Source organism: Callorhinus ursinus, unplaced genomic scaffold (assembly GCF_003265705.2).
Source record: "Callorhinus ursinus isolate GAN/ISIS: 27379988/994484 unplaced genomic scaffold, GSC_fseal_2.0 scaffold17, whole genome shotgun sequence".
NCBI classification, from domain to species: domain Eukaryota; kingdom Metazoa; phylum Chordata; class Mammalia; order Carnivora; family Otariidae; genus Callorhinus; species Callorhinus ursinus.
Window position 1 is genome coordinate 17,161,577 of NW_027397079.1, and position 27,739 is coordinate 17,189,315.

The 27,739-nt window shown below is 39.1% G+C and overlaps 1 protein-coding gene across 3 annotated transcripts in view; it reads left to right on the forward strand.

The window, feature by feature from the left end:
• The window catches only part of FAM149A (family with sequence similarity 149 member A), a 62,842-nt gene that overhangs the window by 9,100 nt on the left and 26,003 nt on the right, over positions 1-27,739 (forward strand). For 2 of the 3 annotated variants that reach the window (XM_025886140.2, XM_025886139.2), the window contains exons 2-4: positions 23,354-23,464; positions 23,930-24,068; positions 26,014-26,156. In XM_025886140.2, the coding sequence (XP_025741925.2) occupies positions 23,354-23,464; positions 23,930-24,068; positions 26,014-26,156 (393 nt within the window). Of the gene's footprint in view, positions 1-19,041; positions 19,223-23,353; positions 23,465-23,929; positions 24,069-26,013; positions 26,157-27,739 lie in introns of those variants that run through there. The other variant, XM_025886142.2, reaches the window with a different exon arrangement.

The following is a 27,739-nucleotide window of genomic DNA, read 5'->3' on the forward strand; positions in this document are numbered from 1 at the left end:
CACACATAAAAATTGAGGGGGAAAAAACTCTGCTGCATTCTGTTTTCCGAAGCAATAAGCAAAAAAACTTTGGATTATACAGTGTGGGAGGGGGACAAAGGAACATGAAAACACTAGGGAAAAAAATATCGGTTTCAACCGATTTTAATACATAATACAAAATACATTTAAAAATACTTCATGTGAGAACACTTTTCCCCTCACCAGAGCAGTGTGGATATTTGTTTAATTCAGCAACAGCCAAACCACACACTTCTTGGATATAATTTTACAATCTGTAGGCAAACATTTTGCTTTATTACAAAAAACTATCTGAATATTCTTTGGTTCTAGGAATACTAGGTATTTTACATATGCATATTAAATAGGACATGATTCATAAAATACTTTGTGCCATTTACTAAATAAATGAATAAATACTATTCATTAAATATGTATTGAAAAAATTCAAAAATGACCTTTTAATCTTGAGAGGTAAAAATAGTCAACAAAGATACTATGTTTCATAAAGCACAGAAATTAAAGAAAGCTTTTGAAATGAGTAAATATCCAGTTCTGAACTTGGAAGTGAATGGTATTTGGCAAAGACAAGAAAAACAGTCAAGCGAAGCCTTTCCCTGCTTTTGTTTTAATAAACAGATTATTAAGGCTAAATAAACTAAGTAAAAAAAGAACTAAATAAAATGTTCTTTTCATATGCACATATACATGTATATTCTTCTTGGGATCATTGTCATCTTAAATTTATTGTAATGCCAATAATAAAGATGAAGACAAACCCCAACTTGGAAGCTCACAAATTACATTAGGTTTTTAATGCTAGTAATTAAATTTCAGATTGTGTCACTAGATGCCTAGATGGTTAAAATGGGGACTTCTTTTCAAATGAAACATTTAATTCAAATTTCTACCATTCATCAGTGAAGTCTTAGAAGTCATTCATGTATATCCAAGATTCTTTATAATCTAGTTGAATTAAGTGTCTCCATGGAAGAAGGTGAGCCCCTTCCCCTTAAAATCCAGTAATTTCATTGCTAAATTAATGCATAAAGATAAATCCTAAGGAACTTTAATTTTATACATAAAATATATTTTAAAGAAGCAGGAGATATATTCTCAAGAAAATGTCTACCTCAGTCAGACTTTTGTTTTACTCACTAGTTTTAACATTTTTATAAACATGTTGACTAATGTGAGCATTCCTCAAATACGTATTATTCTGCAAAGCCAAGATTTTTAGCATTGGAAACAACAGCTGGTATTTCCATGTCTACTAGGTACCAAAGGCTGCATGCATGTTTTATAGACATTATCATGAATCCCCAAAACAAACATACAAGGTAAGAATTTTATTTCCATTTTACAGATGAAGAAGTTGAGGCTCAGAAAGGAACAGAAATTATTTACTTGCACATGGCTAATGGGTGGAAAATATAACATTCAAATCCAGGCAGTCAGTCTATATCGTGTACATATATGTGTAAGTGTTTTTTAATGAATTGTTTAAGATGGTAAGGAGGATAAACATCTATTTCTATGGTAATTGGTAGTATTTTCCCTGGAACAAACTGACTCTAAGAAATTTTACCCTTTCTGAAAATAAATCTGAAAAAATAAAAATTATGTTAATAAGCAACCTAAGAGTATCTTTCTTAGAATAATACTTCTAGTAATACTGATAAGGGGACCAAATTTAAGGCTTAGTTTTGTCCATTTTGTAGTGCAGCTAAAAAAAATGACTTTTATCTCAAAGCCATGACATTTTTAAAATAAAACATTAGTTTTATCAACTCTCTTCCCTTTTATTGTATATAATAGTCTTATAAATTATTTTATATATGTAATAGCAAATCAAATGTTTTATTCATACTAGTAAGGCAGATAATTAGCAAGCATTGTCTTACTAGTAAAAATGGAGAAACAGCAATTAGATATGGCCCTTGCTAGGGGAAAGGGTATACCTTCACTTTAGCATTTTCTTAGATGTTTCACTTAAGAGTTTAGAAGAAGCCTGATAATTAAATATTGACCACTGTAATTCTTGCCAGCCACTTAAATTCATGTTTATCTAATGAATTTTTGTTTCTTTCACAGAACATTTAACATTATGGACCTTGCTTGTTGGTTTCTAACTTGATATAATTTTGAGTATCTGAAAAATCAAATAATGAGGTATTTATTTTAAGGGTTCTGTGGTGATTTTGAGGTAATTTTCCACTTCGGAACCACTGAGGAGGCTGGCTGAAGAGTAGAATGGACTTCTGCAGTGATAAAGTTGTCCTGTGAGTCAGTTACACATATTGTGGTGACGGAAGTTGTTTCAGAGGCAAAAGTAGCAGTTTGTGTGATTCTCTGAGATTCCCTCCGTCCCCATGAAGGAGTAGTGTGCTGGAGTTGATTGGAGCCAATTGTGTGCATCTCTTTCCTGTTCCACACTGGGTGGCACCCCAGGGGTGGCTGGAAACTGGCCAAGAAGGGAGTATTCACACCCTGCAAATCTGCAAACGGCTCACATCAGGACTTAGGTTTTTTCAGAGAACTGGTTTACCGGCACACCGTTGCTAATAAGTATAAGAAGTATGTTTACTTCCAAAGCCATCCTGATATGACAGGTAGATTGGAACAAAAGGATGTTTTTAGCAATAGCTTATGAAATTACTGAAAATGGTTCTCTCATACGAACACTTAAAAGAGGTGTTGGGAGCTCTGCCTTTCAGAAGTCACAGAGCTGGACAGTAGATAGGGGGTCCCTGTCAAGGAGGGGCTCTCAACCTTGGTTTCCTCAGCATTAGAGGATGCCATTTTTACGTGTAAGACACGTTTTCATGCACAGTTGTTCATGTAATCCTTTACTCTCCACATAAATAAGAATATGAAAATGTGGTCCTGAAAGCACTCTATTTTGTAATGCCCATTGTTGATAAAATTAGTCTCAAATTTGTGGTTCATAGCTCACAATGAAGATTGAAGTTAAGGACCATGATTTTAGATGGTACATGGATAAGAAGAAATTATGCCCTGCAGGAGGACTCAGAATAGTTTTCTGTCTTGGGGCGCCTGGGTGGCTCAGTCGTCGGGTGTCTGCCTTCAGCTCGGGTCATGGTCCCAGGTCCTGGGATCGAGCCCCGCATCGGGCTCCCTGCTCCGCGGGAAGCCTGCTTCTCCCTCTCCCACTCCCCCTGCTTGTGTTCCCTCTCTCGCTGTGTCTCTGTCTGTCAAATAAATAAATAAAATCTTAAAAAAAAAAGAATAGTTTTCTGTCTTGAAGAGTGACTCGGCTAAATGTTATCAAAAGCAAAACAAAACAAAAACAAAGAAACTCTTCGTGAAACACCTTAGCACACAATACATTTTCCTTCTCATAGTGAGTTTATTATAGCCAATGGTTGAGCTGTGCTTACTGGAAATATGTCTGTTATGTTTCAAAGCTCATGATTTTTGTGAATTCAAGGTCAATATTAAATTCAGTTTAGGATTAGAATGTTTATTTTTATTATTTAATGCACTTCAGCTGCTCATTTGTTTAATACTGACACTTTAGGTTTAGCAACCTCTATTTTTGCTTCAAGCTGACCATGAAGCAGGATGCAACCGTGTTTTCACATAAAACATTTATGAATTCTTCCTCATTAAAGCATTAGGGGAAAATGTATATTTTGCTGAAGACTTTCCTGGGACATGAATGGTGATTTATATGACGCATTGTACAATATTTTGCTACAAAAATTCCCTTAATTCTACTTCCAGCAATAGCAGACTAGACTGTGTCAGACCAACCACCACCTGAGTGCAACTAGGAAGACTGGACAATAAACAACAACCAAAAACACTCAGGAGTTAGGGTGAACTGGAAAGAGACCAGCACCAAAGAGACTGAAACCCAGACTTAAATCTTCTTAATTACTGATTGGATTAGCATGATTTGGGATGGCTAGAGCCCCCCAGCCCAGTCTGCCATAAGAAGCAAATTTAATCCTCTCTCAATTTAGCTATAAGCAACAACTTTGTATTGTTTACCAAAGAAACAGTTTACATATAAGAATACAGAAATACTGAATATAAATGTATGGATGGCGTGTTTGTACATGTAAATTCTAATGAAAAGAAAGCTGGTGTAGCTTTTATAATATCAGACCAAGTAAGCTTTAAACCAAGAAGCATTGGTTGGCTCAGTCAGTGTCCGGCTCTTGGTTTTGGCTCAGGCTGTGGTCTCGGGGTCCTGAGATCGAGCCCCACGTTGGGCTCCGCACTCAGCAGAGAGTCTGCTGGAGGTTCTCTCTCTCTCTCTCTCTCCCTTTGCCCTCCCCCCCCACTCTCTCTCAAGTAAATAAATAAATCTTTAAAGATAAAAAGACTTAGAAACAGATAAACTGAGTATTTCCACAGCAGAGACCTGGTAATATTAATTATTTGACAGATTACCCAGGTACAGTATCCTTTTCCAGTTTGTGCTGCTTTTTAACAAAGGGCAAACTTTACAGACATAGTATCCATTTCAGCAAATTAAGCCATCTGTGTTGATAAAAACCTTATTTCAAAATCAAGAATTACTGAACCTCATTGAATTTATGACATTATTGATCATAAGACCACTCTTCTGAATTTGTTTTCCCCTCAGCATTGTCAAGGCCTTGGTTTTTCCACACAATATTTTCTATGCCCATAAAACATAGATGAAACAGTTTTTTAAATATGAATCCAGTAAAGTATAAAAAGCTTTTGGTGCTGGGCTCTTTTTCTTTTTTTAAAGATTTTATTTATTTATTTATTTATTTGAGAGGGAGAGAGACAGCAGAGTGAGTGAGAGAGAGAGAGAGAGAGAGAGAGAGAGCATGATGGGGGGAGGAGGGAGAGGCAGAGGCAGAGGGAGAAGCAGTCTCCCTGATGCAGGGACTCCATCCCATGACCCTGAGATCATGACCTGAGGCGAAGGCAGACGCTTAACCTACTGAGCCACCCAGGCGCCCCTGGTGCTGGGTGCTCTTAAGCCAGCTTTGCAGTTAGTAACAAAGAGCCAGCCTACACTTGACCCTGCTTAGGGAACGTGAATAAAGATGTCTGATTCAACACCACTCCCATGTTCTCCCTAGGGCATTGGTTGTTAAAGTTTATGTAAGTGCTTCTGTGTTGTCTCCAGATTTCCTTCCAAGTCACTAATACCCATTATGCAAATTGGAAGGTGATCTTTTTTTTAATGTGGTAAAATATATATGACATAAAATGTACCATTTTAACCACTTTTTTTAAGAGAGAGAGAGCAAGTTTGAGCTGGGGGCAGGGTGAGCAGAGGGACAGGGAGAGAGAGAATCTTAAGCAGGCTCCACACCCAGCAGGGAGCCTAATGTGGGGCTTGATCTCACAACCCTGAGATCATGACCTGAGCCAAAATCTAGAGTAGAACGCCTAACCAACTGAGCCACCCAGGTGCCCCTCATTTTCACCATTTTTAAGTGTGTAATTCAATGACATTTAGTGCATTCACAATAGTAGGCAACCATTCATCTTCACAACTTTCTCATCATCCCAAATAGAAACTCTGTAGCTACGAAACAATAGCTCTCCATTCCTCTGTTCCCCCAGCCCCTGGCAACCACCCGCCACTTGCTGTCTCTATGAAACTGATTACTGTAGAAATCTCATGTAAGCGGAGTCATATACTATTTGTCTTTTTGCGTTGGGCTTATTTCACTGAGCAAGTCTTTAAGGTCCATCCATGTTGTAGCATGTATCAAAATTTCACCCTTTTTTTAAGGCTGAATATTTAATCGTAAGCATAGACCACATTCTGTTTATCTGTTCATATATGCTTGTTGATGAATATTTGGGTTGTTTCCATCTTTTGGCCAGTGCAAATAATGCTATTATGAATAATGGTGCACAGGTATCTGCCGGAGTCCCTGCTTTCAACCCTTGGGGTATTTGTTGCATCCTATGGTAATTCTAGGTTTCATTTTGTAAGGAACCACCAGATTGTTTTCCATAGTAGCTGTACCATCTTACATTCCCACCAATAATACAAGGGTTCCAATTCCTCCACATCCTCACCAACATGTGTTATGTTTTATTCTTTTGGATAATAGTCATCCTAATGAGTGTGACATGGGAGGCTAATCTTTCTTATGGTTTATGACAAGGACTTTCTGATTGCTGCTTTGCTGGCCACTATAAGGTGCTATTGGTGATACACATCCCAACCTCAGAGATTCAAATGTGAGAAATTATGGTTTTTATTTTTCACTTTTGCAACTTTTTAGACCGGCATTTTCTTAAAGAATGTTTTTTGAGCCGTTTGAAGTTCACAACAAAACTGAATGACAGTAAAGATATTTTGCATATACCCCCTGCCTGACACATGCAGAACCTTCCCTATTATCAACATCTCCCACCAGAGTTAGATATTTGTTATGAATGATAAACCTACATTGACACATCATTATCACTCCAAATCCATAGTTTACTTTAGGGTTCAGCCTTGACGTTTTATATTGTATGAGTTTGGACAAATGTATGACATATATCTACCACTGTAGTACCACACAGAGTATTTCCACTGCCCTAAGAATTCTCTGTGCTCTGTTCATCCCTCCCTCTCCCTAACCCTTGATGAACACTGATCCTTTTACTCTCTCCATATTTTGCCATTTTCAGAATGTCGTATATTTGGAATTATACAGTATGTAGCCTTTTCAGATTGCTTCTTTCACTTAGTAATATGTATTTAAGTTTCCTCTCTGCCCTTTCACAGCTTGATAGCTCATTTCTTTTTAGAGCTGAATATTTCATTGTCTGGAAGTACCTCAGTTTATTTAGCCATTCACCTACTGAAGGTAGGTGGCTTGGTTGCCTCCAAGTTTTGGCGATTATGAATAAAGCTGCTGTAAACATCTGTGTGCAGGTTTTGTGTAGACATAATTTTTCACTCCTTTGGGTAAATACCAATAAGTGTGATTGCTGGGTTGCATTGTGAGAGTATGTTTAGGGGGCACCTGGGTGGCTCAGTGGGTTGAGCATCGGACTTCTGGTTTCAGCTCAGGTCACGATCTCCCGGTTGTGGGATGCAGCCCCGCTTCTGGACCTGTGCTCAGCACGGAGTCTGCTTCAGATTCTTTCTCCCTCTCCTTCTGCCCCTTCCCGCTCGCACTCTCCCTCTCTCTCAAATAAATAAATAAAATCTTAAAAAAAAAAAGAGTAGGTTTAGTTTTGTAAGAAAGTGCCGAACTGTCTTCCAAAATGGATGTACCATTTTCCATTCCCACCAGCTATAAAAGAGTTCCTGTTGCTCTACTCCTTACCAGCATTTGGTGTTGTTCTGCATTTTGGCTATTGTAACTGGTGTGTAGTAGTGTCTCATTGTTCTTTTAATTTGCAGTTCCCTGGTGACTTATGATGTGGAGTATCTTTTCATTTGCTTGTTTGCCATCTGTACATCTTCTTTGGTGGGGTGTCTGTTAAGGTCTTTGGTCCATTTTTTTTAAACCAGTTTGTTCGTTTTCTTATTGTTGGTCTTTAAGAGTTCTTCCTATATTTTGGATAATAGTTCTTTATCAAATGTGTCTTTTGCAAATATTTTCTCCCAGTCTTGTTTCCCAGGTTTGTCTTTTCATTCTCTTGACAATGTCCTTCACATAATAGAAATTTTTTATTTTAATGAAGGCCCGGTTGTCAATTCTTGCTTTCATGGGGCATGCCTTTGGTGTTGTATCTAAAAAGTCATTGCCAAACCTTAAGTCATCAATGTTTTCTTCTGTGTTATCTTCTAGGAGTTTTATAGTTTTTGTTTGTTTGTTTGTTTTACATGTAGGTTTATGATCCATTTCAAGTTAATTTTTGGAGAAGGTTTAAGGTCTGTGTCTAGATTGACTTTTTCGCTTGTGGATGTCCAGTTATTTTAGCACCATTTGTTGAAGAGATTGTCTTTGCTCCATTGTATTGTCTTCACTTTTTTGTCCATGATTAGCTGAATATATTTGCATTCATATATCTCTGGGCTCTCTACTCTGTTCCAATGATCTATTGTGTACTCTTTTACCAATACCAACCTTGATTAGGGTAGCTTTATAGTAAGTCTTGAAGTCAGGTGACATCAGTTCCTTAACTTAGTTCTTCTCCTTCAGTATTGTGTTGGTTTTTCTGGGGCTTCTGTGTCTCCATATAAACTTTAAAATCAGTTCTAAATATCAGTTTGTTGATATCCACAAAATTACTTGCTGGGATTTTGATTGCGATTGCATTAAATCTGAGATTGATTTGGGAAGAACTAATACCTTGACAATATTGAGTCCTCCTATCATGATCGTGTATTATTTCTCTATTGATTTAGTTCTCCCTTGATTTCTTTCATCAGAATTCTGTAGTTTTCCTTATATAGATTTTGTACATATTTTGTTAGTTATATATCTAAATAATTCATTTTGGGGGTGTGCAAATGTAAATAGTGTATTTTTGATTTTAATTTTCTCTTGTTCATTGCTGATATATAGGAAAGCAATTCACTTTTTTATATTAATCTTGGATCCTGCAACTTTGCTATAATCAGTTATTAGTTCCAGGAGGTTTGTTTTTTTTTTTTTCCAATTCTTTTGGATTTTCTACAAAGACAATTAGATAATCTGTGAACAAAGATAGTTTTCTTTCTTTCAAGTCAATGTACCTTTTCTTTCATTTTTGTGTCTTATTGAATTTGGTAGGACTCCCAGCATAATGTTGGAAAGTGAGTGGGGGAAGAGGACATCCTGACCTATTCCTGACCTTAGTGGGAAAGCTTCTAGTTTCTTATCATTGAGTAAGATGTTAGCTGTAGGCTTTTTGTAGATGCTCTTTATCAAGTTGAAAAAATTCCCCTCTATCCACTTGACTGAGAGTGTTTTTCATGAATGGACATTGGATTTTATCAAATGCATTTTATGCATCTATTGATATAATCATGTGATTTTTCTTTAGCCTGTTGATATGATTGATTACATTAACTGATTTTTGTATGTTAAACCAGCCTTGCATACCTGTGATAAATCCTACTTGGTGATGGTGTATAATTCTTTTTATACATTGTTGGATTCAATATACTAATAATTTGTTGAGGATTTTTGCATTTATCTTCATGGGAGATATTGATCTGTAGTTTTCTTGTAATGTCTGTCTGGTTTTGATATTATTGTGATGCTGTCCACATAGAATGAGTTAGGAAGTATTTCCTCTGCTTTTATCCTCTGAAAGAGATTTAGAGAATTGGTAAATTTCTTCCTTCAATGTTTGGTAGAATTCACCAGTGAACCTACTTGGGCCTGGTGCTTTCTGCTTTGGAAAGTTTTTAAATACTGATTTAATTTCTTTAATAGATTTAAGTGGCCTATTCAGATTGTCCATTTGTTTTTGTATGAGTTTTGGCAGATTGTGTCTTTTAAGGAATTGGTCTGTTCCATCTTGGTTATTGAATTTGTGAGCACTGAGTTGTTCAGAGTATTCCTTTATTAAACTTTTAATGTCCATGGTTTTTGTAGTGATATTCCCTCCTTCATTTGTGATTTGAGTAATTTGTGTCCTCTCTCTGTCTCTCTCTTTCTCTCTTTTTTTCTGGCTAAAGGCTTATTGATTTTTATTAAGCTATTCAAAGAACCATCTTTTGATTTCATTGATTTTTCTCCATTAAATTTCCTGTTTTCAGTTTTTTATTTCTGCTCTAATTCTTGTTATCTCTTTTCTTCTGCTTACTTTGGATTCCATTTGCTTTTCCTTTTCTAGTTTCCTATGGTGGGAACTTAGAAGATTGATTTTAAGTCTTCTTTTCTAATATATGCATTCAATGCTATATTTCCTTTTAAACACTGTTTTTGCAGTATCCCACAAATGTTGACAGCAAAATCACAAACTAAAAATACAAAAATGCAAAAAAAATCCCCAAACCCAAACATGGCATTAAACAGACTACAGAAATAATACTTGATAGTATCAGAGCAAAAATAAGAAGGTAAAGTGCTGTCCCGTTCCACCTCAGCTGAGAACATGCAATTCAGGCAACTCAGGTTTTTCGTTGCTCTACGCATGTCTGTGAATAGCATGAAAGCACTCTGAATATTAATTTTGGAATTACAAATAAATTTTAGCAAATAGGTGAATTTATACATACGAAATCCATGAATAATAAGGATCAACTGTATTTTGATATTTTAATGACATCAAATGGAACTGAAACTTTTAATAGTGATCTAGCAATTATTACCAAGTCTTCATTTTCTGCTCTACTAATTAAAAGAATGAGTGAAATTGGGGTGCCTGGGTGGTTCAGTTGGTTAAGCGACTGCCTTTGGCTCAGGTCATGATCCTGGAGCCCCGGGATCGAGTCCCACTTCGGGGGGGGGTCCCTGCTCAGCAGGGAGTCTGCTTCTCCCTCTGACCCTCCCCCCTCTCATGCTCTCTCTCACTCTCTCTTTCTCAAATAAATAAATAAAATCTTTAAAAAAAAAAGGATGAGTGAAATTAAACATTAAAACACACTTTTTTGAAAAATTTGACTATATTGATGCTGCAGTGGGGGAAATTAAACTCTTCATAGAATATATGTAGGTAGTTTTTTTCACTTAAAATCTGATGAATTCTTTATAAAAATATTTATAAAAAATTTTTCAGATTGTTTCCTCTATCACTTTCTACTATAATAGTATGGTAAAGTTAATGCTTAAAAGTAAGAAAAAATACTGATTACAGGATGTTATTTAATCCATTTATCCAGCGTATTATTTTGATACATAAATTTCTGGTTTTTTGGTTCAAACAGTACACTATTGGCAATTTCATATGATCTTACCTAAAAATTATTGTCCTTAATGGATTGCAGCACTAATTTAGAAATTATTGGACTTCTAAATAACCAATTTAGGTGCTTTGTTTTGAATAAAATACAAATTCTCTATCTTTCTATAATTATATATAACCTGTTAACCTCATAGATTACTTAGGACTTTCTAAGCTTTTTATAGTCTTCATATTAAAAGTCTAATAATTTTTCCCTCTATTACTCTTTTCAGATACAACATTCCTCTAAATTTAAAAACTTTTCTATGTACTTTATTAACTATAGTGTGCTTGAGCTTCTCCAGATCTTTTGTAGAGGGCTTGTGAAGTGTATGCCATGCATAAAAGACTGAAGTATGGCGTTGAATAAGCTTTATCTTCAATAACTTAAGTTAGAATGTTGGCTTTGTCATGTCATTGACTTCTTTGTGCTTCAGTTTACCAGTCTGCAGAATGGTACAAAGGTATTTCCTCTTCAAAGAATTAATTGTGAAACTTAAATGCACTAACTTGTAACACCTGTAACAAGTGCTTTAAAGCAGGGATGAAGATGTGGTTAGTCTTCAAGAAATGTTATCGAGGGGCGCCTGGGTGGCTCAGCGGATAAGCGTCTACCTTCGGCTCAGGTCATGATCCCAGGGTCCTGGGATCGAGCCCCGCATCAGGCTCCCTGCTCCGTGGGAAGCCTGCTTCTCCCTCTCCCACTCCCCCTGCTTGTGTTCCCTCTCTCGCTGTGTCTCTTTCTGTCAAATAAATAAATAAAATCTAAAAAAAAAGGTTATCGAATATTATTATAGAACATATTTGGTATATCCATAAGAGATGTCCATAGGCCATCTTTATGAGAGAAGGAGCTTCAGCAGAAATCTGCAAATTAGATCAGAGATGAATCTTAGAAATGGCAAACTTTTGAACTCAGACTAGACAGATCTGGATAAAACTGTTTGTCCTCGATAATTTACTAACATTGCTCACCCTCAGTTTTCTTTTCTGTACCTAAAAGTAACCACCCACCAGGGTGTTGTTAGGTTTAGAAGTAAGGTATGTAGGTCCCGGAGCCTATTTGTGTACCAAAGTGTTAGCACTCCATCCACGGACAATGTTAGTATCTTGATACTTTCTGTCAGCTGTGCATACTATATATTGTTCACTGCAATAGTGATTTTTAATGCAAACAGGATTCCATATCTGCACTGGAAAGAAAATTCACTAAATCCTAAATCTTGCAAAAAGACATACATGGTATTAAAATCCACCTGGGCATGTTCTTCAGTGTTAACAGATGGGAAAGATTTACATCTAGTGGCGCTCTGGTAGGACTGCATGCAAACATTTCAATCCCAAAGGAGTCAAATAATGTAGTTATATTTTGCTTTATATAGGCTGTTCTTAGAAAAAAATTTATATAAAGCAAATTTCTGCTGTTACTTAATATCAGATAATACTTATTATAGTTTATTATAATTCTTTAAAAATAATGTCCTTATGAGTTTTACTACCTAGGTAAATTTATTTCATTTTTATGTGAAATAATATATATATTCTAGGGGTGCCTGGGTGGCTCAGTTTGTTAAGTGTCCAACTCTTGATTTCAGCTCAGGTCATGATCTCAGGGTTGTGAGAATGAGCTCCACATTGCCCAGCATGGAGCCTGCCTAAGATTCTCTCTCTCCCTCTTCCTCTGCCCTTCCCCACCCTCCACTCTCTCTTTCTCTCTCTCAAAAAAAAAAAATATATATATATTTATAAATTCTACATTTTTCTATAATTTTCTATAAGCTATGGACTTCACAGTTTACCTAACACATTATAAGATTATTATACTCTTCACATTAAAATAATAAAACATAATATTGTTTTACTGGTCTTGTTGGAAAGTAGTTACTAACTTGTAAAATATATTTAATGTGTAGAAGAGTTTACCACAAACATTTTTAAACTAGACTTTATTTCAGAACAGTTTTAAATGTACAGAAAAGTTGCTCCCTGTTATCAATATCTTACACTATAATGGTACATTTATTACAAATAATGAACCAACATTGATGTATTATTATTAACTAAAATTCATATTTCATTCCAATTTCACCAGTGTATTTAGCTAAGATTCTCCAGAGAAACAGAATAGGATGCATCTTTATGTCTACGCCTGCATCTATATTTATAGATTTACATAAAAAGATGTATTTTGAGAGAGAGAGATTTATTTTAAGGAATTGGCTCACATGATGGTGGAGGCTTACTAAGTCTAAAATCTGCAGGATAGGTTGGCAGGTTGGAGACCCAGGGAAGAATTACAGTTTGAGTCCAAAGGCAGTCTGTTTGCAGAATTCCTTCTTGCTTAAGAAAGGGCTTCAACTGATTAGACGAGGCCCACCCACATTATGGAGCATAATCTGCTTTCAAAGTCCACTGGTTTAAAGATAGCCATTACAACCAGTTTTTCCCCAATGTCCTTCTTCTGTTCCAAGATCCTATCCAGGATACCATATTACATTTAATCATCTGTCTCCTTAGTATCCTCTGGTTTGAGACAGTTTCTCAGACTTTCCTTGTTTTGATGACCTTGAGAATTTGAAGAGCATTTTGTAGAATGTTTCTCAATTAGAATTTGTCTTACATTTTTATCATGATTAGGCTGCGATTATGGGTTTCTGGGAGGAAGACCACAGAGATGAAGCAACATTATCTTACTACCTTCTCAAGGACATGCTATCATCATAACTCATCACTAATGATGCTGAGCTTGATCCCCTGGCTGAGGGAGTGCTTGTCAGGTGTTTCTGCTGTAAAGCTCTCTTGCCCCCTTTTTGTACTCTACTCTTTGGAATCAAGCCCATAGTCAAGGTTGAGGGTAGGAGGTGTTAAGCTCCATCTCCTGAAAGAAGGAGCAATTACATGATTCATTTATAATTCTTCTGTAGGAGATTCACTTCTTTCCCTCCACTTATTTATTTGGTTCATTCATTCATTTATATCAGTATGCGCTCATAGATATTTATTTTGCTCTTTGGACTGTAATTCAATACCACATTATATATTTTGTTACTCAAATTGTTTTAGCTTTAGCCGTTCAGAGCTCTTTCGGGTTGGTTCCCGAGTCCCTCTGACGTGCCCCCACTGTTTTGTAGGGTTTTGAGTACTTCCTTATTTTCTGGCACTATGAATGCTCCAGGTACGTTTTTATATTTTCCCTGCCCCAGCCCTGGAATCATCTTTCTCCAAGGAACCCTAGTTCCTCCTATTGGAGAATGGTACTAGAAACCAAGATCTAGGTGCTGGGTGTGCTCATTGATACTGGGGACAGCTCTGTGGTGGAGAAAGAAAATAACATGTGTGTCTATATGTGTATATTTGCAAAGCAAGGACACCGTTTTGATATGCACAGTTTCCATTTACATGATACCTGTGCAAAGGCAGGGCTGCCTGTACTGGATAAATATAAAAGTCTATATGCAACATTTGTATATTGCAACTGCATAAGAATAAAATGAACACAAGTGAACTCTCCATTCAGTTTTCTTTTTAAACTCTCACTGGAAGTAACTCAATGTCTGGAGAGCTAAAAGGGGGAATAATTTAAGTCTCAATGTTTTATGCATCTACATGCACTTTCCAAAAATCATCCTAATTCATACAACTCTACAAGAAAGAGGATAATATTAGACTTGTTTTTGACAACTTATGCTTAGAGAATTATTACCAGCTCAGGACTCCCTCAAATCAGGTCAATTTTTAGACAATTTAAATGTTACTTGTAACTATTGATATATCTTTAAATTACTAATAGATTTTCAGAGGGTGATCACATGTACAATTTCATTTCATCCTAATGAATTCTCCAAAATAGGCTGAGGCAGATTCTGGTATCCTTATTTTAGGGATTGAGGCCTCCTATTTAATTACTGTGATTATTGATCCCAAGCCCCCAGCCCCCATTAGAATGTAAAACACTCAAACAAGAATGTGGCAATAGCTATTTACTTTCAGTTCTCAACTATGGTTTAAGTAATCGATAAAGGATGAAAATTGTATGCACTAAGTACAAATAACATTGAGAAAAATGTTTTTCTTTTATAAACCATATTCAAATGTAGAATATTTTTAATTCTTTTTTTTAAATGAATTTTTTTCTGCCTATACAAATTTCAATGTGTCTTTAAGGATAAACTGACAGGATCAGTAGCTTTCAGTTCTGATAATGCAGTTAAGCCTCTAACTGTGTATTGATGATGTTTATGACAACTACATAGAATATGTGTGTATTTAGAAGAGAAGACATATGTATTCTCATATATATGTATGTGTATGTATATATACACATATACATATGTGTATATATATCTTGGCTATATAAATATTTCACAATTTCAGGCTTGGCTAAGAATGATGGAGTCTTAAAATGTTTAAGCCAAATTAAAAATAAAAGTCAAGGGATTTTATTCTCTTGGGCTACTGTCCAGTAGAGAAGCCACTCGCCACATGTAGTGAATGAGCACTTGAAATGTGGCTAGTCCTAATTGAGGTGTTGCTGTAAGTATAAAATACACATTGGATTTCAAAGACAGTATCCCCCCCCAAAAGTATTTAAAATATCCCAATAATTTTATATTGATTACATGTTGAAATGATAATATTTTAGATCTATTGGACTAAATAAAAATATTATTAAAACTAATTTCAGCTGTTTATTTTAAGTTGATGAATGTGGATACAAGAAAATTTAAAAATATGTGTGTGGCTCACATTGTATTTCTACTGGGACACACATAGTGCTCTAGACCAATCCAGTGGGAAGATCCTATGCCTTTTGTCTCTAAATCAATGTTGCTTTGGGTTTTGAAATTTGAGAGAGGAGAGATAGGCACTAAATAAGGAGCTGTCCAATTTTTGAGCAGATTTCATAGGAAATATAAGCGCCAGCACATGTTGGGTTTAGAAAGTAAGCTGTTTCAACCTCACAGGCTCTCTGAGCACAATTAAGAAATGACCTCCCAGATGAGATCTGGGGCAGCGGTAAAGGTGAAACCAAAGGTTTGGTCAACTAAAAACCTCAGGGAGATTTAGGGGTTTAAGAGCCTTGTCCCATGGCAGCCTCCAAGGTGCCCCAATGACCTGTCCCCGAAAGAAAAGTCAGAGTGGCTTACGGCTAATGGAGTGAGCTCTGAAGAAATTCAAAGGAAAGCACACAAGTTATGTGAGGGAATTGTATTAGAGGAGGGGTGACCAGCTTGGACTAGAAGCGACTCTGTGAGGAAGCAGGCTGAGGGCCTACTTGGTTGCAAACCTGGGCCATTTCTTCCTCATGAGGATAGCGAAGAGCTCGGAGGAAGCCAGGGAGCAGAAGTGGGTCCTAAGGAAGAAACTGGAAACAGGAGCCTGCTTGGATTCCAACAGCCGTGGACCAGTGACCGCTGTGTCTCCCACTGCCCTTCCTTTGGGACACCAGTGCTGGCTCTGGTTCCTCAGTCTCTGTCTCTCCATTGTCTGTGTGCATGCGGGAGGCCTCTGGCTTGTCTCTTTAGTGCACAGGTCTTCAGATCCAGAGGAAACGCCCCCAAGGAGGAGCCTCCTTATCCTCGCTTGGACATGATTGAAATGATCAAATTTTAGGGAATTTTGAGTGGCTTGAGTGTATTGTGCCTGTGGGGGAGGGAGTGTAAATAATGTCTGGAGAGAAAGTAGGTATGGTAGAGTAAAAATGTGCTTTGACACGCTTCCCACTGAGAGATGGGTTCTATTTTCCAACACTTTGAACCTGTGAGTGCTTTGATAATGGAGTACAATGTAAGTGACGCTACGCCCGTTCGGAGCCCGCCTTTAATAGAGTGAACAGCACCTCCCTTGGTTTCTTAGAGCCCTGAGTTGCCATGTGGGAACTCTGACTGCCCTGCTGGAGAGATTACCCACGGGGGTCCCGAGACTACCTGAGAGAAGGGCCCAGCTGTGCCCAGCCTTCCAGCCATGCCTCCACCCCAAAGTGCTAGAAACGATGTGGGTGAAGCCTTCTTGAAATCTCCAGCCCAGCCCAGAGGCCAGTTGAGCAATGCCACGGAGCCACATGCCACGTGGAACAGACAAATCACCCAGCTAAGGCTTGCCAGAATTCCTGACTGCTGTGGCTTGTGAGCATAACAAAATGACTTGTTTTAATCTACTAAATTTGGGGTAGTTTATTGTGCAATAGTAGATACCTGGGACACACACACACACACACAACACACACACACACACACACACACACACACACGTCACATCCTAGTTGAGTGACCTGGAAGATTTTTACTTAAGGTCTCTGCCTTCAGTATTTTCATCAGTAAAATTGGATGATAGTATCTATCTAGCATGGGTGTTAAAAAAAATTAAACAAAACAACATATATATAAAGCAGCCGGCATGTATTTGGATCATAATATTCTTCTTTCCTTTGTTTCTCTGTCAAGTCTCCCTTAACATATCAATAGTATTAGTGGGTATGTGTTTACTTCAGACACCATCAGTTTTCCTGACAGACACACACATGCACACTCGCTCCCCACATATATTCACATATGTATGGATCACGATTTTTTTTATTATGTTATGTTAACCACCGTACATTACATCATTAGTTTTTGATGCAGTGGATCACGATTTAAAATCTTATTAATTTTAGGATTTATAACCATCTACCACTTCAAAACTGATTATTTGTGGTGGTAAATGTGGTGAGGATTCCAGTATTTCCAGAAATGGATTGTTTCGTTGTTGGTAGTGGTTTCTTATTGTCCTCTTAGGGTTGTTCCTTAAAAGTCAGATTAAAAATAAATCAGATTTTTCACTAATAAATGGAAGAGGCATGCTGTACCTCTGTAAATTCAGGAAACTGAGCAGGAGGAATCGGTGAGCTTCTTTGTACCTGTTCAGACTCAGAAGGCCTCAGGTCAAAGGAGAATGGATACACAGCCCAGGCTGCAAAGTACCAGCATCCATTTCATTAATTGTAATTATGAAAAATCTGTTGGTGGGGAGAGGCATGCCATATGTAGTGCCCACACTTTGACACCTTGCTTATGTATCTTAAGCTAAATCATTCCTATTTCTTTCAGTTTATGAATATGGTGGCTTGGTCATTTTGCTGTCTCACAACATAGGGTCCAGTGACTGGTCCTGGCATAATGAATTGTATGACTCCAAGATTGAGACAAGCACATATTAATAAACGTAGACACAGGTACGCTCGCTGCTTTGTAGAAAAGTTACTGGCTTGGATGAGATAAAGCATCTATTTGAAGATGGAGAGAGACAAATCTTTGGCGCATAATTATACCTAGAGAATCTGTTAATCAGATTAGCATCTTGGATTTACTAGGTCTGAGACTTCAATTTTTTTTAACTTCCCTTCCGCCTACTCTCCCCACCGCACCCCTGCCCAACTAGGAATCCTTTGATGGGAGGAGGTGGACGGGTGAAATCTTTATGTAGTTCTCGGTTTTTCTCCTGTTAGTTAAAGGTTTACTTAAAAGAATTAAGGATAGAGGCGCCTGGGTGGCTCCGTCGGTTAAGCGGCGGCCTTGGGCTCAGGTCACGATCCTGGGGTTTTGGGATCGAGCCCCACGTCTGGCTCCCTGCTCAGCGGCGAGCCTGCTTCTCCCTCTCCCTCTGCCTGCCACTCTGCCTACTTGTGTTCTCTATCTCTCTGTCAAATAAATAAATAAAATCTTTAAAAAAAAAAGAATTACGGATAGCAGACACCTGTCGGACAGACCCTCCCGCCCAGGCAGGCCCTCGGGAGGAGCGAGAGGCCAGAAGGTGCGCACTGGCGGCGCAGGGAGGGCGGCAGGGTGGGTGCCACCAGGCCGAGTGGCTGGCGGCCAAAGCTCAGGTCACTGGATTATGAAATCCGGCCTCTGGCAGCAGGACTTTTTCAAGGTTAGGTTCCTGGGAACGCGGGAGGCGGACGCGGGGCAGGGAGGCGGCGGGTGGGGCGGGGAGCGTTGGAGACCCGCCGCCTGGCCCAGGCCGACCTCCGCGAAGGGCGCTGCGGCCGGGGAGGAGGAGGGAAGGGCGTGCGCGGAGGGAACGGGAGGCGTCGCCCCGCCGCGCCGGAATCTGGCCGGTGCGGGGCCGTGGGACCTGTAGGGGAAGGCAGTAGGGGCGACCCGCGAGCAGCCGCGCCTATGGGCCGCGCAGACCCGGCCCGGAGCGTCCCTGGCCGCGCCGCTCAAGGCTCGAGCTTCCCGGGCGCGACTCGGCTGCCGGTGCAGGGCTAGCGGGCTGGGGGCGCAGGGCTGGGCGGGCGGGGAGCCGAGGCCCCGGGGGCGCGGGGGCGCACGGCCGCCCGCCGCCTGCAGGGGGCCCGCGCGGGGTGTCAGCGCCCGGAGGCGCCTAGGCCTCGGGGCGCGGGGCCCAGACCCGGGGACGCGAGCCCAGGCCTGGGGCTGATTGTGATTGGGTAAGTCTTGATCTGGCAAGGGAGGTAGGATGAACTTTCTGTCGTGTCATATTTTTGTGCCATGTGTGTGATTTTTTCCCCCCCTGGCTGAAAAGCTGGAATTCATCTGGTCTGTTTCCCCGCATCCATTCATGAAATCTCTCGTGCTGACATCATCCCGCTTCCCCAAGCGAAGTTGCTCACTTGCACTGAGAAGCATCCGTCGCGTCTGAGATGACAGATTCTCCATCAGTGCCGAGAGCAGCAGTTGCTTCTAGGATGTGCTTGTATTAAGTCAGGGCGGCGCTGAGTGTTTTTTATGGGAGGAGGGGCTTCGTGAGAGCCAGTCCACCCAGAAAACCATTCTGCATTTCAGCCCATGCAGCATACAAGTCTTCATTTCAGGCAATCCTTTTAAGCAGAAATAAAAAATTTTGGAAGCTTCGATCACTGTTTAATACTGTCTACAAGGCAAAGTAGCAGAGGTTTGTGGGCTATCAAGAGGCAAGTTTTAAAAAGTAAAAATAGATCCTAGAGTCATTACCTTGACACTGGAAATGAGTGACTCCTAGAGATTGGGACTCAGCCTTCACTTTGACGCACTGACAAATTAGGGCCATATAGTTCAGTGGGTGCACTTCAGTCTGCCCTAAAACCCAGGTCCTGTTTCCAAATGAACAGCCTTAAATGTACCCATTAGCAGTTTTTTAACATCTCTAAAATTTAAGCAGTATAGACAAGAACTAGTGTAAAACTTAAATGTCTATGTATAATGTAAAAAAAGCTTAATAGACATTCCACCACTTTCAAGTTTTAAGATATTTCTAGGACACATCCTGTAAACCCTGTACACTTTTTTAGACTGCATCATTTATGTAGGAATTGATAGTTCACAGGGAATTAAAAATGTTCAGTGTTATGCATGAAGTCACAGTACAATGGTTAGGGGAGAGAAATCAAAGATTCAAAGCAAAACATAAAAAGAAAAAACAAAAGGCAAATTGTATAGCTTCTGTTTTTGGTTAACAATGTCAGTAATTTGGGGTCCCTGGAGAGACATGCAGGTGGCCTGGGTCCAGAGAGCAGCTCCATCCCTATCTTCTTGGTGACCTTGGGTAGTCATTGCATTAATAGGCTCAAGTTCCTCTTCAGAATTCCTCTGAACTCTGTGGTCAAATGAACTCTCAAGTTCAAGAAGTTCCACAGAAATAGACTTTTGAAGTAGATGAGACAGGAAGAGCAGGGGAGAAAAAAGTTAGAGAAATAGTATGGAAGTAGATGGTGGTTGAGGGCATCCATTTTACAGTAATTCCTCCCCCTGGACCCCCCCTCCCACCCCTGCATCTTGAAGATCTGTCATCAGCTCCACTTTGAAGTGAGTAGTAATGCCATCTGGGAAAGGCTATGGTGTTGTATGAAGAGAGGAAGTAGTTCTTTCATTCTGTAAATCATTTTCTTAGGTTGGAAAGACTCCCTCCTCTCCTACCCACCCCCCAAAAAAGATGAATTTTCTGGAGAAAGAGATGATTGTTCATTGGAAACAAAACAAACAGGCATGTGTCTGCTTAGTGAATTTTGTTTTCCAGTCTCACAAAAGGCAGAGGAGGAGCCGAAAGCAAGAACCGATTTCATCCAACCATTCAGTTGTAAAAGTCACTTTTGGAGATAGATGTGAGTTATTCCAAGAGCTGTGAGTTTTCTGTCTTTATAAAGGATAAACAAATCTCCAGACATGTCTTGAACTAGAAGAGTATGTTTGTGTCTGGTCACAATGTAATCTTTTGTAGTAAGCATGAATTTACAGAGTAAAAACATGTTCTTTGTTTGGCTCACTAATTTAATCTTTACCTATTAATTCTTTCAGTGAACGTGGAGCATCTCTATGTGACAGGCATTCTTTTAGGTGCTGCTGATAAAAAAAATAAATAAAGTGTCAAAATCATCCCAATAAAAAGCTGAGGGCCGGAAAGAGATCTATATAGTACGAAATGCTGCAGGAGGTACAAAGAAACAGCTCAGTGTTTTTATTGAGTGGCTCGTGATAATGATGATAGCAGTCAACAAGAGCAGCCTGATTGACCCAGCACTGATTATGAAAACACTTTACATACTTTAAGTTAGGTCTCACAACAACTGTAGGAAAATGTTTACGGTATTGTCACTGTTTTATAGATGTGTGTATTGGTTCCAGGAGAGGAGAAGCAACTTGCTTAGAGTGCACAGCCTATCAGGGGCAGAGCAGGATTCTAATCTACCTTTGTTATTCTTATACAGATTATTTTTTTAAAGATTTTGTTTATTTATTTGACAGAGAGAGAGAGTGCGCGCGCACACAAGTAGGCAGAGGAGTAGGCAGAGGGAGAGGGAGAAGAGGGCTCCCCTCTGAGCAGAGAGCTCGATGCTGAATTCGATCCCAGGACCCCGGGATCATGACCTGAGCCAAAGGTTTAACCGACTGAGCCACCCAGGTGCCCCTCTTATGCAGATTATTATGAAGGAACATATTTTATTTTAATTCACCACCCTGAGGTTTAAAATTATCTCTCAGCAAGAAGCAGATTAACTCACACGCTAGCATTTATTTCTTAAAGCTCAAAGCAGCTCTTTTTGATGTAATTTTTAGTTGAATGTCTCTTTTTTCATCATAAGTATTTTTATGTTTATTTAAAGAGTTATTGAGTCACATGGAAATGATAAATAATTGATGGTTTTGAAGCAACTGAACAAGGCAAAAGGTAAAGCAGTTTATTAGCATAAAAGCTTGTCCTGTATTCTTTTCTCTTAGCACGTTTATTCTCAGAACTGCTTGATTGTACTTTAGACATACGAGCAATAAGGAGGGAAAAAATTTTTACAATTCTGTTCTTCTCTCATACAAGACATACGTATGGAAGGCAGAGGCTCTTGCTAACCTCTGTAGTAATGAACTTGTTTTTCAAATTCCATTTGTTGTAGAGTACTATAGGTACATAACTAAGGGCAGAATTTATTCCCTGTATTAATATTTTTTAAAACTCCATTTACATTCAGGGCGCCTGGGTGGCTCAGTTGCTTAAGCAACTGCCTTCGGCTCAGGTCATGATCCTGGAGTCCCGGGATCGAGTCCCGCATCGGGCTCCCTGCTCGGCGGGGAGTCTGCTTCTCCCTCTGACCCTCTCCCCTCTCATGCTTTCTCATTCTCTCTCTCAAATAAATACATAAAATCTTTTTAAAAAACTCCGTTTACAGTCAGAAATACAAATGTTGTAAATTAGGCACCATTTTAATTGATGACAGCAAACTTTTTTTAATGAATGTTACTGTGGTATCCTTGTTAGAAATATTGAAAGTTGACTTCTTTTTCCAAATCACTGTCACATCTTCAGTTAATATAAAATATGAGTAATTTGTATGGGAAAATATTATTTCTGTAAAAGAATACAAGGTGTTTACTATTAAACGTTAGGAAGCTACTTTGACTAAGACGGAAGTAAATGTTTTAAGAGGTTCATTGAAAGGGCATTTTAATGATTAACACTAACTTTCATACACCAATCAGGCTTAGTACCTTATTTAAAGTTTAGAGGTTTCTTCTGTGTTAGTTTTCCATTAATTTTAATATTTTAAAACTCTACACATCAGGCTACAAACCAAACAACGGTGCCAAATTAAAATGAGTTATTGTTTGTGTGTTTCAGTCATTTTTTTTGATTCATTCATGTGTTTAGTGATTAAAGAGAATTTAATATATTTCAGAATTAATCACAAGGGCACTGGACACTGGTCAAAGGACAAGTGGGACCTGAAATCCAGCTTATGTTGCATTTGCCTCAGAGTGAGGCTGTGTCTGCCCAGAGTTTGGGGCAACTTTTATGAGTCTGGCCAAGTCACAGAAAAGTTGCTGTTGTTTTTTTTCTGTTTTACATAAAGAGGCATGTAGGTTCATGGCAAACTTGTTCTAAGAAAAATAAGAATGGTAAGGTCCCATGCCTCAGTTTCTTGAGGATATGTGGGGTGTGTGTGTGTGTGTGTGCATGTGTGCATGCGCACATGTGTGTTTCGGGGGGCATGGCGAGAGGAGAGGAGCAACTTTATGCGGAGGACATTTTAAAAGTTTTCACGAATAAAATTATTACATTAGAGATACTTTTCATATTTTACTTTATTTTTCAGAAGAGGACTGTCAGAAGGATCTGGGAAGCAAAGTTTGGCTGTGAAAAGCAAAGATCCTTTACCTACACATTTTACAAGCAATGTGCAGAAAGCCATTGATAAATATACCTGGTAAGAATGAACGCACTGCAATGCTTCTGATTGCAAAATCAAAACATGCCCATAATGAATATAGGAAGCAAAATCAGTGATTGCATTTCTAAGAGTAAAAAAAAAAAAAAAAGCAGTTTCATTTTTAGTGTAATGAAATGTTACACTGCATAAATGTTTTAAAATCAGTTTTAAGGCCGCCTGGGTGGCTCAGTCGTTAAGCATCTGCCTTCAGCTCAGGTCATGATCCTAGGGTCCTGGGATCGAGTCCCACATCGGGCTCCCTGCTCTGCGGGAAGCCTGCTTCTCCCTCTCCCACTCCCCCTGCTTGTGTTCCTGCTCTCGCTGTCTCTCTCTGTCAAATAAATAAAATCTTAAAAAAAAAAAACAAAACAGTTTTTAAAATAGGCTCCAAGAAGTAAAACCACTTCCAGTTTAATCTCTTCCCAGGAAATGGTCTTTATGGGCTTACGTTTGTCTCTGCAGTGAACTCGGGTCATCATTTACATCCAGTGGCAGCACCACGCCTGCAGGCACCCACAACTCTTGGTCTCGGTCTGGGACGCAGAGTTCTACCACTGGCTTATCAACTGAGAGGAGCTCCATTTACTCTTGGAGAGATGACGTATGTCTCAGCATCTTCTGTATAATTCCATGATTACCATTTATAATGAAGAATTGTTTTCTTACTTTTAAATCATCTTTTTACCACTTTTGAAAGCATTACCTACTGGACACATACACATACATCCCTATGAGCGTGTTTACATGTCACATCCTGGAAAAATTTAAAAATATAGAAAAGATAAGGAAAAATAAAAATCACTCATAATCTCATAACCCAGAGCCATAGCTGTTGATACTTTTGGTTTTTTCCCCACTTCCCAGCCCCTCCTCCTCCGTATGTTGTATATGATCACTTGTGTCCTATCCGAGACTGGAAATTCAGGACAGACTTTGACAATGAGCAACTTAAATACCAGAAAAAACGTGGAGAAGTAAAAATTGTACAAAATCACCGTGATTAGGGGAATTTCCCCCCAATATTCTAAATCAGATCTTTTACTTTCACCTCTCACCCTAGCAGAAGCTGTTAACTTGAACCCTATTTTTGTTCTCTGTGGGAGTGGGATTCTTAGCTGTGTGGACCTGAGTCTCCAGCTCAGGCTTTTGTTGGGCACTCTGCCAGCCGCAGGCTCCTGTCTCTTTATTCCCTCAAGTGCCCCTGAGAACAGGGACCCAGCCTTTTGTGAAGCCCGCGTGGCTGTGCAAGAAAGTCCCCTACATTACCATGGATGCTCTGACTCCTACTCTTTTTTGGTGTGTGTGCTGGTTTCCTTTGCCGTCTTGAAAGCAGTTCGCCATTTGGAAGGCACCCATGAGTCCACTTCCTCAGATGGGGGCTTGTGTAGTAGCTGGGCTTCTCACAGCAGTGGGAGGGACCCTAGAAGGAGTCAGCTCCAAACCACTCAGGCCTTTTCCAACAGGGCGGGCCTGGCTCACCTGTGATAAACGGTCCCCACCCTCACTCCAGAGTCTGCAGGTGGGAAGAAGGTTGAGGACCATCGCTTCATACCGTCCCAAACCTGAGATTCTTTCAGTACACATTTTTATGTAATTCTGTGGAGAGTCTTGTGACTTTCATTTATAGAACTGAAATGACTTCAGGCCCTACAATTGCTTTTCATTTAAAAACTTAAACTTACTTTTTTGATAGGTCATATTTGCAAAAAGCAACAAAAGCCAAAAAGAGAGGAAATTGAAAGTAAACTCTTTTACTCGCCTCGGCCACCTGGCTGCCTCCCCGGAGGCAAAAATTCTTAGTTTTTACCTGATTTGCATTTTAAAAGAGATCATTCAGTTCCCCTGCTGTCTGGGAATCTGGTTTATTATCAATTTAAGAGAAGATGCAAAACAAAAAAAATATCGACTATCATTCTTTGAAAATCAATCTGGTTTGACCATCTTGGATCAGGTATATCAAAACGAATGTGCACTTTATTGCTCTGAGTCATGGATTAGATTTTAGGTTCACACTCCCCTAAAAGCTAGGGCTCTTCATTAAAAGAAGGTAAATGGCCCTTTGTATAAAAGTCATTTTCCTTTTCAGTGATATCATCAGAGGAAAAACTAGCTGGTATTTTGCAGCTGTGCTTAAGTGTGTCACGCTCACCCATATGAGGGACTTATGTCTGTGTACATCTATGTATATATCTATATATACATATAGATATATAGGTATGCGTACATGTGAGTATATCAATGTCTGTCAATATGTGTACCTTTACCTATATTTATATCTCCGTAAAATCTCAAATAAGTCTCATACGCATGTGGTAGAAATGATCTCTATTTAACAGTTACAGAAGCTGAGTCTCCCAGTGGGATGTAATTTCTCAGAAGAGTAAAAATTGGGCCACTGGTATGTCTGACTGCAAAGTCCACATTCTTGTTTCATGTCATATTTCTTCCTATATAAAGGGCACTTTAAATTTGTAAGTGTTAATGATCATGAAGGCCGTCTTTCTACAACTTTTAGTCTTATAACTAAATGTGCATTTCTGTTTTAGGAGTTTGACAAGGCGAACGCAGAGAAAGTCCAGCAGTTATTCTGGGAGGTGGAGGAAATGTTATTTGAAGGGAAAGTAAGCCCTCATACTCAGAATCTAGTGGCTGAATGCAGTGAGTGGGCAAGAAGATCCCTCCATCTGAGGTAGGGAAGTTGTTCATAGTAACTCTCTGAAATACATTCTGGAACGGCCCACTCCTGGCCTGTTTAATACAATTAGTATATTTTGACTGAAAGCAGTTGCCCAGTCAAAATATGTATCCAGAACATGTGTCTTTAGTAAGAAAGCACAGCTTTTGAAATGGTGTCTGAGGAATATTGGGACATTCCAGATACCCAAGTGCATCTTAACTTGTGAGAAGCAAATCTAGCTCATTTTCAGAAGGGCATTACATACGTAACAAATGCAAGAGTGGTAGAAGTGATCCTTTACCTTCACATTCACCGTCTTCAGAGCTGAGGACAGTACTCAGGGTTGGGGTTGGGGGAGAAACAGAGAAATTATTTGATGAATGATTGGATAGATGAATCTTCCTAACTAACCAAGATTCCTTATGTAGGAAGGATCACTTATTTTTTTTTAATCCCTCAGGGATTTTATGTATGTATGTATGTAATTATTTATTTAGTGTTTTTTTTTAATTTATCTTTTTTTAGTAGACTCCATGCCCAGTGAGGAGCCCAATGAGGGTCTTGAACTCATGACCTTGAGATCTAAGACCTGAGCTGAAATCAAGAGTTGGACCTTTAACTGATCCAGGAGCCCCAGAATCACTTATTTTTTCATTTCAAAGATGGAAAATATAGATTGGGTCTGAAGGAAAGCTTTTCTTCTTTCAGTGATTCAGCCAAACCCACTTAGGAGAAAAATCCATCTCCCTTATCAGAAGTTCCTCTATATTGTATCTGGGAGAATAGATTAGAGCCCTCATACAAATGTAGATGGATTTTCTGGTTACCTCAACTAGGTAACTTAAAAAAAATCTTGGCTACGTAGTCTTTAAATCTTTCTATTCAGTCCTCCATAAGCCCTCTGTCTTGACGCGTATAATAGGTCCACCCAATATTAATTGCGGATGCTTACTTTTTAGGCATGGGGCACTTACGGAAAAGCCAGGAGCTCAGATCCGCTCCTGTCCCTCTTGTCTTATTATAGTTAAGATAAAAATGAAGGAGGGGAGGGTGGAAAAAGAAAAGACTGCAAGGAGGGGCTCCTCAGTGGCTCAACGGTTAAGTGTCCGCCTTCGGCTCAGGTCATGAACCCGGGGTCCTGGGATCGAGCCCCGCATCGGGCTCCCTGCTCGGCGGGGAGTCTGCTTCTCCCTCTCCCTCTGCTGCACCCCCTGCTCATGCTTGCTCTATTTCTCTCTCTCTTGCTCTCTCTCTCAAATAAATAAATAAAATCTAAAATTAAAAAAATAAGTTTAAAAAAAGAAAAGACTGCAAGGAATATAAGCTGGGTATATATATTTGTATAGTTTTATTCATTATGTAAATATTAGTGAACATTTATAGAGAGCTCCTGTGTGCCCAGCGGTATGCTAGCTGTCTGAATCTGATACATATTATCTCTAAACCATTTACCAGTCCTCCAGGTAACTATTGTTGTATCTCGCGTACAAACAAGAAACAGATGAAATCAGTGGCTTCGAGAGCCTGAGAACATTGCCTCAGATCTTTTCGTCAGTAGCGAGAACAGTCTGTCCCGCTCCCTCAAAGCCTACACT